The 13229-nt window shown below is 43.0% G+C and overlaps 1 protein-coding gene across 3 annotated transcripts in view; it reads right to left on the bottom strand.

Moving 5' to 3' along the window:
• Positions 1-596: 596 nt before the first annotated feature.
• Positions 597-13229, bottom strand: part of LOC112137391 (choline transporter-like protein 2) — a 27615-nt gene continuing 14982 nt past the window's right edge. For 2 of the 3 annotated variants that reach the window (XM_024259702.2, XM_024259703.2), the window contains exons 9-22: positions 12813-12896; positions 12626-12738; positions 12412-12543; positions 12236-12335; positions 9709-9801; positions 9056-9140; positions 8724-8986; positions 6677-6771; positions 6198-6301; positions 6044-6117; positions 5854-5924; positions 5687-5775; positions 2841-2925; positions 1207-2645 (exon numbers count right to left, since the gene is read on the bottom strand). In XM_024259702.2, coding sequence (XP_024115470.1) covers positions 2176-2645; positions 2841-2925; positions 5687-5775; positions 5854-5924; positions 6044-6117; positions 6198-6301; positions 6677-6771; positions 8724-8986; positions 9056-9140; positions 9709-9801; positions 12236-12335; positions 12412-12543; positions 12626-12738; positions 12813-12896 — 1858 coding nt within the window. In that variant the 3' untranslated portion in view covers positions 1207-2175. Of the gene's footprint in view, positions 1111-1206; positions 2646-2840; positions 2926-5686; positions 5776-5853; positions 5925-6043; positions 6118-6197; positions 6302-6676; positions 6772-8723; positions 8987-9055; positions 9141-9708; positions 9802-12235; positions 12336-12411; positions 12544-12625; positions 12739-12812; positions 12897-13229 lie in introns of those variants that run through there. The other variant, XM_036215458.1, reaches the window with a different exon arrangement.

Consider the following 13229-nt stretch of genomic DNA (forward strand, 5'->3'; position numbering starts at 1 on the left):
AATAGTCTAAAAAATCTTAGAAAATGCCAAAATAGTCAAAAAAGCAGCAGAATGCCAATTTTTAAAACTTTAAAACTGTAACTTTTTAACATAATTATGAATAATAAAAAGTCAGGAATATTATTCCAGAATAAATCAACTTAAACCTTAAATAACTTTCAATATTTTACTCTCCATAAAATATATTTCGTCAAAATTATATCATCGGCCATTAATAACAACAAAATAAAATGATCTGGAGGGCCGGATCCGGCCCCCGGGCCTTGACTTTGACATATGGTCTATACAAACATTTCACAACTTTTATTTATGACTCCGCTGTGGTTTGATAATGAAAATGTGGATATTAAGTTAGAAAATTACATTTAAACCTGTTTTTTTGAGTGCAAATTATTCGACTGCAATGCATTGTGGCCCCAGATTCCTGATGTATGTTGGTTTTTCACAAAGACTTCTGGGAAATTTCTAGTGCACTCCATTTTGGAGTCACAAAGCCCTGATGGAGCTCAATTCTTTAAGAACGTGCAACACAACAACATAAACACAATTTAAAATGAAACCACAAACAAAATGAAAAACAACATGAATGCGAGAAATCTTTTCCTCCATCTGAACATGAAAACAAACTTTATTATTAGTTCACACAAAATAGAAAAATGTTTTATAAAAATCCAGACAAAACAAACTGAACGGAAGGAAGAATGTGAACATAAAACATCAATGTTAAAAAAAGTTCCTGTTCTGAACATTAAATAACAGGTGGGTCTTCAGGAAAATCTCCTTTGGCTTTAATAACCTCACAGATCTTCTCATCTGCTGTTTTGATCGTTATTAGATGAAGTCAAAAGGTTCTGGTAAAACTTCAGACACAACGAGAAATTAAAGAAATGATTTAATCTCATGGCAACAATGAGGAGATCATAGCAGGAGGTGCAGACGAAGAGGATGGCACAATCATGGCACACACACTCACACACACACCCGCACACGCACACACACACTAGTCTGCAGATCTGAGCTCCTGGTTGGACTTCTTCAGGAGGCTGAGCAGGTCCTGAGACATGAAAAAAGGCCTCTCGGCCGAGCCGTCGTTGCGCTCCAGGTCTTCCACTGCGACACGGACAGAAACAGTTGAAGAACTCTTTGTCCAACACTCACTTCCTCAAATCAAGAAAATCCCTTTGGTTAATGTGAATAAAACAGACATTTAAGGAGAAAGATTTGTTTTAATTTGGTGGAATTTTAGTTTCTCTGAAATTGAAATACTCACATATTTTGAGCAAACACGTTAAAAACGTCTGCTCAGTGTTAACATTTACTCACCTCATCTTAAGGGCCAAAAATGACAACAACCCACTGTGACTTACACAATAACTGGAGGCGTTTTTATCCACACACTAAAGTCTGAGGTTTGTCAAACACAGAAGCGTCTGGCGAGTCACATTCACTGATTTACAGTCACCTTTAACCGGCGTTTACATCCAGGAACTAGAGAACGACGACAGTAGAGAAACACAAAAGCATCGAGACACTTACACTGTTAGTAGCAAAGCATTCAGAAGGCCGGGTCAATATCATGCAGCACTCAGAGAGAGACTGAGGGGGCAGGCAGAGCAAGGCAGTCTGTAAACAAGAAAGGCAGCTCCCAAGGTCTCCACCACGCTCGCCGTCACGGACGCACGACTTCACGCCGGTGCAGGCAGGTGGCGACACAACAAAAACACGGTGAACGCACACGCATCCACACGAGCCTCACAGGAAGAGAGATCCAGAACTCGTGGAGCTGCTCGGAGGAGTCGGAATGGTTTTGGCGTCAGCTGGCCGAGTTGTAAACTTGACGGAGAGGTCCGGTGGACCGTAAACAGGGTTCTTCTGTGGTTCTGTAGTGCATATCCGGATTAAGACAACAAACACTGACGGTCATCAGGCACATGTTCAGCACTCACTATGATCTACAGGTCTTCACAATATGAAAACAACCCAACACTGCTCAAAAACCAACACAACGGAGCGTTTTTTTCCAAGCTAGGCCGATGCGCTGGGCTTCCTGCTCTGCTTGTGGCTCTCCCGCCGGACGTTCTTCCACTCGCATCTGAGGTCTTAGCTTGTCTGCCACACATCAAACAGGTCCATATCAACTGCAGCGTCACGCTCCAAGCTCCTCCTCTGCAACCGCTACTCCTTCCCAGCAGGAGCAGGCCCGTCCGCCTTAGCCTCCTCCTGCTCCTCTGTCTTTTCTCCCGTCTCCTCAGCCTCAGCCGCTGGCGCCTCCTCCGGCTTCTCCTCTGCTTCCACTTTCTTCTCCTCTGCTTCCACTTTCTTCTCTGCTTCCTCGCTCTTTTTGGCTTCCTCTGCCTCGCTGGCCTTCTCTTCCTCCGAGCTCTCCTTTGGAGTCGGAGCTTCGGTCTTGGACGGCAGGAGCTGCTCCTCCTCGTTCTCCTGCGTCAGCACCGCCTGCTGCTTCAGCTGGACCTCCCCGTCCTGCTGAAGAGGCGTCTCCTCATCCACCTGTTTGGCAGCGTCCGGCTGCTCCACACCGTTGCACTCCTCCTCCGTCTTGGTTGTTTTGGAGAGGATCTCATGCAGCTCTGGAGACATAAAGTAGGGCTGCTCTGAAGAGCCGTCGTTTCTCTCCAGGTCCTCGCCTTTGTCGGAGCAGAGCGTTTTTGGTTATTGGAAAAGCGTGGGATAGCCAAGGAGAAGCGGACGTGTGAAAGTCAAGTGAAATTAAAGGGAGACAAAGAGAAGAGCAGTCAGAAACGCTGCAGAAAGAACAGGAGCTGCAGACAGGAGCAAAGGTGAAGAGCAGAGCAAACCCCCACAGGACCCACAGGACTCACAGAAGCAGAGGAACAGGGTGTCCACACACATGGCGTACACGCTGAAGAAGCCGTGGGCGATCAGGTAGGCCCCCACCACCACCGTCTGCAGGACAAAGGGAAGACGTCCTCAGACACTGATGTTGACATTTATGCTTTTATGATTCACAGGGTCTACAGTCGGCGCTGCATCTGCGTTGGGGAGTCACACCCATCAGTGAAGCTGCATCCGGTCCGGTGTGGACGCCGGAGCGCTCTAGCTGCGACAGATGACTCACTTTGGTTACAGGTGGTCCTGCTGCAGCCACAGGCTCTGCTGCAGACCCTGCTACACTTTGAAGGAACTCGTCCCGTTTCTATAGGAAGAACCAGGGCTTTGGATCGTCGCTTAGATGGCAATCCGATTCAATTCACAAATGGAACCACGATTCTTACTTTTGAATGTGTTTGTTGCTATTGGGCCTGAGAATCTCTGGGTAACTCAGGATACGATGCGATACATGGCTCACGATACTGATAGTGTCTCGATATGGCAAACATTTATGATCATTATATTACCTTGGTAATCTATGATATTTAACTATTAAATATATATTTTTTATTTATATTATATTTAATATATATATATTAATTTATTTATGTATATATACATATAATATAAATATATATATATTTTTTCCTTCTTCAAAAACTTTTTTTGAACAATTCAAAACACAATGTTCATTTAGCGCCCTTTCCAACATTAGAATAAAATGAACAGTTAATTTAAATTTGTCTCTACAATAATAATATATATTCTAAGGGAAAAAATAAAAAAAAGGTTCCAGTTAAGAATTAAAATGCAGAGCATATCAAATGGCTCACTTTAAAGAACAAAAATATGGAAAAAAATCCTAATGCTGAATTTTAAATCATTTTACATCAGATAATTTATTTTTATTATTGAGGCATAATCTTAATGTCCAGTCTGTTAATCATTGAGTATCGTTCATTATTTTACACTGATTGTATCCATATTCATTCTCTCTCCTTTTATAGAAATTTCCTGAACTTTTCTTTGAAATCAGCACTTTAGTCTCGTGCTCCACCTGTTTACCGCTAGCATACTACCTGATGGATCAATAACGCGGCTAGACGTCTCACTTGGCTGCACACCTCTCCGCTAGAATTTGATGTATTTTAGCGCGGTGTTTGGACAGGTTACTGCTGTTATCGTCTTACAATCCATGTTTGTTACATTAGAAACCGTGCGCTGTCTGAATGTACTTTAGAAAAATACAGACACAGCTTGCAGCTTTTTGCTCGCGGCCGCTCTGCCGCCTGGGTGGGAGCGCACAAGGAGGCCCGCCCCTCCCCTCTGGAGAAGCAGCGGGGCAGGACGGAGACGTTCGCACTGTAGTCACATAAAAGCGTATCCGGGATTTAATGTCTAAAATGTTTTAGGCATTTAGACTAAAAACTGATGACGGTTTCACAACACTTCACTGTCATGCTCACGAAAAGCCCCCCTGGTGGACTTTTTGGGTATTATTTTAAGAAACCAATTTAGGGAAATAAAGGACCGGCAATTGTTTGTGACTTCAAATATCACAATAGTTTGCCATACCAATATTTTGTTTCAGCTCTAGTTGCTATGTGTGTGTCTTTTTACTGGATGAATGACAATTAAAATGATATGTAATAAATTACCATCATTTATACTTTTATTGAGAAAAGGAGATCAGAATCAACCAATCAGAGCTGGATCTCAGCTCGAGGCTGCTTTTCTCCGCTTCAGAATCCGCTGGAGTTTCCTTAATTGCATCAAATGTTGAAGAGTTCTCATAGTCAAAAGAATGTAAACACTGGAGCTAAAGCTCCGATGTTAAAGCTAATTCATTGTTTTAGATGTTATGTCTGTGAGCAGAACTTCAGTCTCAGTTTCTGAACGTTAAAAAGCTCTCGCTATTTTTACTTTGAAAACTGGAAGCGTCACCGACACCAAGATGCGTTTACTTCTGTTTACAGTAGCGCTGCACATTTGGTTTTGTTTTAGTTCGTAAACTTAAAATCCTACATTAATCTGCATTTCAAAGCAAAAATACATCGTCCTCAGATAATGTTTTACTACGCTCTATTATATTTATAAAGATCGCGAATCAGTGTTACATGGATTCTCTAAAGGAGAAGTTCTAACTAAAATGTTCAGATCATTAACATTGGAAACATTGTTCTGCTTCTCCTGGAGGACGTTTCAGTTTGGACACTAGGTGGAGATCACGATACAGCATTACACCTTATTCTAGAAGAAGAAAGAATGAGAAAAAAAAAATGTTTTAGACCACAAATGGTTACTTTAAAAATAGTTCCTTATAAGAGTTTGTAAAATTCATGTCTGAGTTTATAAAGATGTTCATTTAGTCAGTAATGTATGTCTAGCATTAGCATAAGCCTTCCTGTGAAATTCCATTAAACGTTAGCATGAAGCTAGCTGACTTTAGCTTTATGTGCTAAATTGATTTACATTTTTTATGAATCGATTATTGATCTGTTAAGCTGAAATCAATTCAAATCGATTCATCAATTTGATCAACCGAGCCCTAGTTGTCTGTGGTCACCTTAAAAATCAAATAACATTTGATAAAGTTTTGTTTTGAAACTACGACTGAAGTTTTATTTTGAAACCCAGACTCATTTCCGTTTCTCTGACTTTTTGCCGTGAAGTTGATGAATCAACAGACTGAAACTGGAACTCCTGTGTTGTGGAGGGACAGACGGACGTCTGACATTTCCATTTCCATGTTTAATGAACGTTCTATTATTTTGTATCAATGCAACAGAGATGCATCGCAGACAGAAAATCAGGCTTTAGACGGGAGGGTTCCTACCAGTATGGGCACCCAGTAGTAGTTGAGAGAAGGTGCAGCCTCCTCCACAGCTTTGATTCTCCCAGAGAAGAAGAAGAAAGAGAAGATCCCTGCAGAGATGAAACCACAGAGGTTCACTCACACGTTTCTGTCCACGATGGAGATCTATAAATAAAAACGTCCCTTACCCACAATGCCAACGATGAGCAGCTTCCCAAGAAACAGCAGGAAGTCCGTCACTTTATCTAAAACGGCCACCCTGTGAGGGGGAGGAGTGCAGGCGCAGAGCAGGAGAGGCAGAAACCAGCAACGCAAAAATGACAAGCATGAGAGCCAATGAGAGCATGCAGCAGACTGCTAGAGGGACAGACAACCCACCTGACCACGTTCCTCATGAGCAGGAAAAAGGCGTCCCGAGCAGACGTGCAGAAGTTCTTCCCATAGATGGCTATCTGAAGCAGAAGAGAGAAGGGCGGTTGCAGGAACGCTTGCAGAAGACGAGTGTCAGCCGCCTCCGGCTGCTGGAGCTCACCATGATGTAGGCGTTCCTGTTCAGGAACTTGATGCATTTCTCCAGACACCAGAAGCAGCACTTCATGCAGCTCAGCAGGAATTTAGCAAACTTGTTCTGAGCACCTGGAAGACAGCAAGGAGGGGTCATGAGAACAGGTGAGTCTGTGACATGCTGCATGCAGGAGCAAAACGGAGAGCAGTGCAGGTTAGGAATGGATCAATGAGGATGACCTGCAAAGCAATACAAAGCCGTTAAAAAGCTTGGCTGCAGACAGAAACTTTCAATAAAACTTTATTTAACCCACTACAGGAGACAACAAGCAGCATTTACCGAAAAAAGAACAACTTTCTCACTTACCATAAAATTAATGTTTAAAAACATCTGATGAGAAGAAAAACTGACACAAAGTTTCACCATAAAACTGATATGAGAGCAGCACATCCCAAAGCTGGAGGACTGTTCGGATCAACAAAAAAAGTAATTAAGATAAAAAAAACCTTTTAACTTGTGATCCAGATACTCCAGAATGACCCTGATGACCTGGACCAAAGACAGGATCAGAGAGCCAAAAGCCAGGGAGCCCGTGTGGTACCTACACAGGAGGACAGAGGTCAGGATCAGGCCTACTAATCCCAGCATGCACCTGGGTTGAGATAACCATCTTTAATTCAGAAACAGCAAAATCGAGACTAAAAGACCCCTGGGAACAATAGATCAAATGATGATCGGAGAAGAACTTTGACACCATCCTACTGAGATCGAAATAAACTGTAACTTTGTGTGGATTCTGTTGAGTTTTCCAGAGAATCGTGTTGTTTTTGTTTTAAATTATGTGTCTCGGTTGATTGAAATGTAAAGTCAGAAGAATCTAGAGCTTCTCCAGAACTCTAACATGTGCACTTATGTAAAAGATCCTAGCAAGTGATATGAGCATCAATCCAGCAAACGAGTGTTAAGAAACCCAAACAGGAAGTGTTCGATCCCAGTGATCCACATGAGTTCATGCAAAACCTTTTTCTGTTTTAAACACCAGCAGATTCAACTATTCAGCTTTTTATGATCAAACACCACTGGGAAGTTCTCATTGGTCCAACCTCTAAACTTGCTCACTGTGCTGTGGTACAGTGGTCTACACTTCATCCTTCATCAGCTTTAAGGGGCCATACCATGAAAATTCTACTTTTGAGGTTTTAAGTTCATTCTTCACTATAAAGATCTGTTCATGTATTTGTGAGTAATCCTCTACAAACCTGCACTGTCTGCAGCAGCCCCTCCCATACCCATGAAAACGAGCGGTTTGAAAAGTGCTGACGTAAGCATGACGTGAACCGCCCCCTCCAGAAAGAGTCTATGCTGCAAGCTCCGCCCCCAGACTACAATGAAAACACACCCACTTGTAGCTCATCTTGTACGTAACCTGCAGAGAAAACAACGGATCGTAAGACAATGTCTTTTAAGTGTAGAAAATGTCATTTTTTTGGCTGTGACAGGTTTAGATGTTGCTTAAACTTCCAAAATAAGAGCCAGCACATCAGGTTAGATTTTATCTTCGGAAGCACGACAGACCTGCCAGCAACTCTTTGTCTGTGACCGCCACTTCACAGATGACGGTTTGATAACCTTGGAATGTATCGAAATGGAATAAATCTCAGAGCCGGCGCCATTCCTACAATCAAACCGGATGAAGAGGCCAGTAAATCATGCAGTAAGCATAGCACTCACCAGCTAACGCTACAACTTCCACGCACGTTGCACCTCGTGTATAGACGCTCTTGTATTATTTGGTTAACTGTAAAAGTGTGGATGCATGATAACAACATAAACGTTTCATGAGGGATGCACATGAAGTGGCATTTTCCCTGTGTGTAAATAGAACTGCTCAGTGTGTCTTCAGGATCAGATTGTGGGTAAAGAGTTAAGGCTACACAATCTGTAGATCCATCTTTAAACACAGTTCAGAGGTTGGTTGTTTACAAGCGCGAACCGCGGACACGTGCAGGAATGCTGAGGAGGCTCAGGGAGGTCATTGAAAGCCTATGGGTAAGGATGACGTCATGAAATGGGCGGGGCTGACCAGGAGCGAAAGGCGGAGCCTCAGAGATCCAGTCATTTTACTTCAGGGTATTAAAACAGTCCACATAAATGAATCTTATTTTTATAAATACTTTGTTTTTTAGTTTTCTGAGAGTAATATATGATGATATATATGGATATAGTTCACTCTGAAAGGCAGAAGAAAGTCATGGTCTGGCCCCTTAAAGTTCAAGCCCAGGGAGCATCCCACTCTGTGTCAGAAAGGACTTGATGTTAGTCGTTTGACACCTGAGCAGAAACATCCGAGCCCGGAGGAGGGACTGTGGAGTGTCCATCCAAACTGAGAAGTTTTCTGTGTGGAAAGCTCAGTCAGGCCCTAAACCACAACCAACCAATGTTCACGTCCCTGAAGGTCTTCTTTCTGCTGGTGGTTTTTCGTTCTCATTGGGTTCCCATGTTTAAATGTTAATCATTCAAAGTTAAGCAAAGAACAGAAAGTCGTGCTCCGACCTGAGGGCTCGTCCCAGAGAGGAGAAGATGGGGTAAGCAGGGATGTCGCTCGGCTTCTTGAAGGCCCAGTAGTAGGACGCAAAGGCCCCTGACAGAGTCACCTGGCCCAGGGCCGTGACGAAGTTGGCGCACCAGAAGAACAGGAAGAGGTTGTAGAACTGGAACACGATCCGGTACCGGTGATAGATGGTCTCGCCGCCATAGAAGGCAAACAGGCACTCAGCGTCCGGACACTGAGCTGAGGCGTTGGAGGTGTTGAAGGTCTGAGGAGGAAGAGCAGAGATGCTGCTACTGCAGAAACCAAACAGCACTTCAGCCGAGTGAGGCCTTACCTGGGGGTCACAGGTGTCCCTCGAGAACGGACACTCAGAATTGTTGAAAACTTTGTACACCTGCTTGTTAGACGTCGACAAGAAACTGATGGGAGTGGTCAAGGAGACAGTGTGTCAGTGACAGCATATCGAAGAACTGGACAGAGTGAGTGTGATGTCATCCACAGAAAATGGTTTATGTCCAGCTACAACCAAATCACGTCAATTCAGGCGCCATTTTTTCATGATACGGACACCGCCATGTTGGAGCCAGAGGTTGTCAGTGAGCACTGATTGGTCAGTTTGAGTCAATGTTTCTATGCCAACCAATCAGGAGTGCGTTTGTTGGAAAGCCACACCCCTTCCACTCGATTGTCACTAAATCTATCAATCAATGAAAGTTTGACGTGGGTCCACTTTTATTGAGGCATCTGATTGGTCAATTTGTAACTTGAATATCATGAAAAAAATAAGAGATCATCAAGAAGATGTTAAAAAGGTATCAGATCAAGAATGTTTATTGTGACCAATAGAATGACTGAATAATAACTCTCTATAGAAGTTTATGGGATTTGGACTTTTTGGAAGCAGCAGCTACTTCCTGTTTGGAACGTGAGGAGGGGATCAGTCCAGTTCTTATATACAGTCAATGGTTGTTGATGAAGAAAGGATACACGGCGGTGACGGCCCAGTAGGCGATGACCACGGCCAGCAGAACGAAGGTCAGCAGAGGGTAGAACAGCGCCGACATGACGTGGCCGATGGCTCTGAGGACGGGAAGGTCAGGGTTTGACACGAGAAGACCTGAGCCACACCAGCACCTTCAAGAGCTGTTTCTGCACTTTCAGGAGTCAGAGTTCATCTTTACATTTCTATTTATCTTCCTCATTTACGCGTACCAGAACATTCAGTTTGATCAGGAAAGAAGTTCCCACATTACTGAGGACTGAAACTAGACCAAGGTGGAACTCTCATTCAAAGGAGGAAGATTTCTAACAAAACAGCTTTAAACTACAAACAGTACACAACATTTCTGTGAAGAAGATCCATTTCTGGGTTTCATTTGATTGATTTGCTTTTATTTTCAAACACAAAATAAAATAGTAGAATAAACATAACAATTAAAGAGTGATGAGGTGTTTGTAGCAGCAGTTGGTTCCTATATTTAATGCGTATGTTTTTACACATTAAAAGTTTCTGCATCACAGAACCAAACCAGCTTCACAAGTCCTGACAGTCTATGTTGTCCCGTTAGGCTCCTCGTTTTCTAATTTAAACATTTTTTACATTTTCCATTTGTACTTTTTATCACTGTGTAACATCTTCACTCATTCTAATCCTTTCCTCCATGTTATTCTAGACCACAGACAGAAATGTTCTAGATAAGATCAACGTCAGTCAAGATCAAACCTAATCAGTATTTCAAACTGGCCTCTAATGAAGCCTCGTTTGGATGATAAGCTCCTTTGTAGTTTCATATTGTCTGTTAGAATATGTTCTGTGTTGAAGTATACATGTTTATGTTTCTTCTAGAGTCAAAAATCGATTAAAAAATGTAACTAATTAATCGCAAAACTGGGAAAAAAATAGTTTTGATTAATTTAAAAAAACTCTTTTGTAGTTAGAGTATTTACCAGTCACTTGTTATCTGCAAATAATCATAATATGAAATCATACACAAATTTGTACATTTAGAACGTTTATTTTTAACCCTTTGGAACCTAGGGTCTAAAAGTCAGTTTTTGTCTACCTTTCAATTTCTGTCTATTCTGTATTTTCAATTCAAAAGACGACCTGCTGCTTATTTGGTATCATTTTAATCAACACAACCTCTTCTATGTGACTCTACCTTTATTTAGTCATTTTTCCATGTTGTATTCACACACTAGACATAAAACCATTCAAAAACAGAAAATTCCATCTGAAAAATTGGATTCATTTTGCTGTGGAAATCCAGAAAATGTTTAACAAACTGTTTTTACAACATAGAATGAAAGTTTTAGGTGTAATTTTATAATAACAACAAGAATAAAATCTGTCAACAAACGAATCAAAATGTTTTTGAATGAAAATACTGAAATATCCAGGCTGAAGTGACCGACTCCTTTGGCCACATATATGAACACATACTGTTGATAGAGGAACATCACAGACCTCACCGATTAGGTTTTATTCTGTTTCACTGCCAAAGCGGTTGTTTGGTTTCGGTTCTTAATTGGTGCCAATTTCAGTAATCAGGTAATAAAAAATAATGCCTACATCTTCCCAAATCAACACGTTTTGATTCCCAAATCACATATTGACGCATGGATAAGACCTCTGTGTCAAAAATCGTGTTTTGACGTGCTGGCTGATCCTATTAAATCAGAGATCCACAACCTCCGAGCCACAAACCAGCGGCCCGCCACTCTCTCCCCGCGCGTGGAGCGAGCGCCGCGGACGTCCTGTTGCAGCCAGAGAACCGCCGCGTTGCGTCAGGACTGAAATGCTAATATTGGATTAGTATTTATCTCGCTGATCAGGTCACTGCAAACATCACATGCCCAAAGCTGAGTTCCTGATTGGCTGATGCGACGCAGCGACCAGTCAGACTCCTGTGATCTGCTGTGCAATGAAACCAGACTTTCGAGGGCTGCGTGCTCGCCCCGTCAGCGGTCTTAAACGAGCCCCCCTAGTATCACAGGAAAGGCAGAATGATTGGCTAGAACTTCAAAGGACTGAATAGAGTGGAAGTGACTGACATGTCCTCAGACAAATAGACCTTCACTGAAACTCAGCACTGAAATGAGGAACTGTTTGCAGAAGCTTCTTTTGGTTTCGGTAGAACCACGTAAATCATAACGGTTCCTATTTGGAACCGAACTTTGGCGCCCAACTCTACTCACAGCGTTCTCAGTCTGTCTGTGTGGCTACAGCTACCAGGCAGCCCAAAACACAAACATTTCCCTCCTAAGAGCACTGCTGTCCATTTCATATTTTTCTGACATTCTGTGGGGTTTTCAGCTTTTCCTTTTTTCTTGTAAATGTTCCATATTGTGTTTATGTAAAATAATACAAAGGTCTTTGGGGGAAGTTTGATCCAGCTGGATTTCAGCTGGATCTCCTTCAGAATCTGCTGGAATGATCGTGTTAACAATGGAACAGTTACAGTAAATCAAAGAATGTGTCTACACCTGTGCACACCTGAGGGCGGGGCCTCACCTGCTGGCCTCTTTGATGAGAGCGATGGCGATCAGGATCCTCTTCCTGAGGAAGATGAGCAGCAGGATGATGACGACCTCCACAATAGCCAGGATGATCACTGCAGGAGAAGGAGTTCAGGGCATGAGCTCCACTCGTGTCAGCACAAACACAGGAGGCGCTGGTGTCTCTCTCACTGAAGGCCAGCCAGGTCTGCTGGATCTGCAGGTACACAGAGAAGTCCGTCTGCAGGCCCAAGTCCTGGATGGTCACGTTGGCCCCGGGCTCCCCCTTCAGGATCGCAAACTCCGTGTAGCAGTGGTAAATACCTAGAAAAGATCCAGGAGGAGCCTTCCATTATTCACAGCCCTCTCACTGACGCCTGCAGGCCATTCAGGAGCCCTGACTCACCGTATCCGATGACCAGAACCACCAAAACGATGATGACCCACACCATGACGCCAGCCAGGTATCGCAGCAGGAAGATGAAGATCAGGCTGACCACCATGGCGATCACCAGGCAGCTGCAGGAGCACACATTCAAACACAGGAAGTCAGTCTGGGACGGCGTTCGATTCCAGCAGAAGAGCAGACTCACAGTAAGATCCAGTGCCAGGACTGAGTGTAGTCCTCGAAGATCCTCATGGCCACCTCACGGGCCTCCACAGCAATGTTTGACTTCCTGAAGTGAAAGGAGAGGATCAAAGTCTTCCTCCTTTAAATATCTTCCAATTTTCTGATGATTTCTGTCAAAAGCATCATAAAGAATCCTCCTGGTTACCATGGTGATAATTTCTCTCCTTGCTTTGAAACGTTAAAAATGCTCAGACCAGGGGTCTCAAACTCAATTAAGCCGGGGGCCGCTGGAGGCGGAGTCTGGATGAGGCTGGACCGCATCAGGATTTACACAAGAAAAGCTCTGATAAAACATTCCAATGTTCTCAAATATCTTTATTTTAACGAAAAAATGAATTCAATATGAATTTAATTTGAATTTTTAATGAATTAAATAAAT

The sequence above is a fragment of the Oryzias melastigma genome, linkage group LG1, assembly GCF_002922805.2.
Source record: "Oryzias melastigma strain HK-1 linkage group LG1, ASM292280v2, whole genome shotgun sequence".
Lineage (NCBI taxonomy): Eukaryota > Metazoa > Chordata > Actinopteri > Beloniformes > Adrianichthyidae > Oryzias > Oryzias melastigma.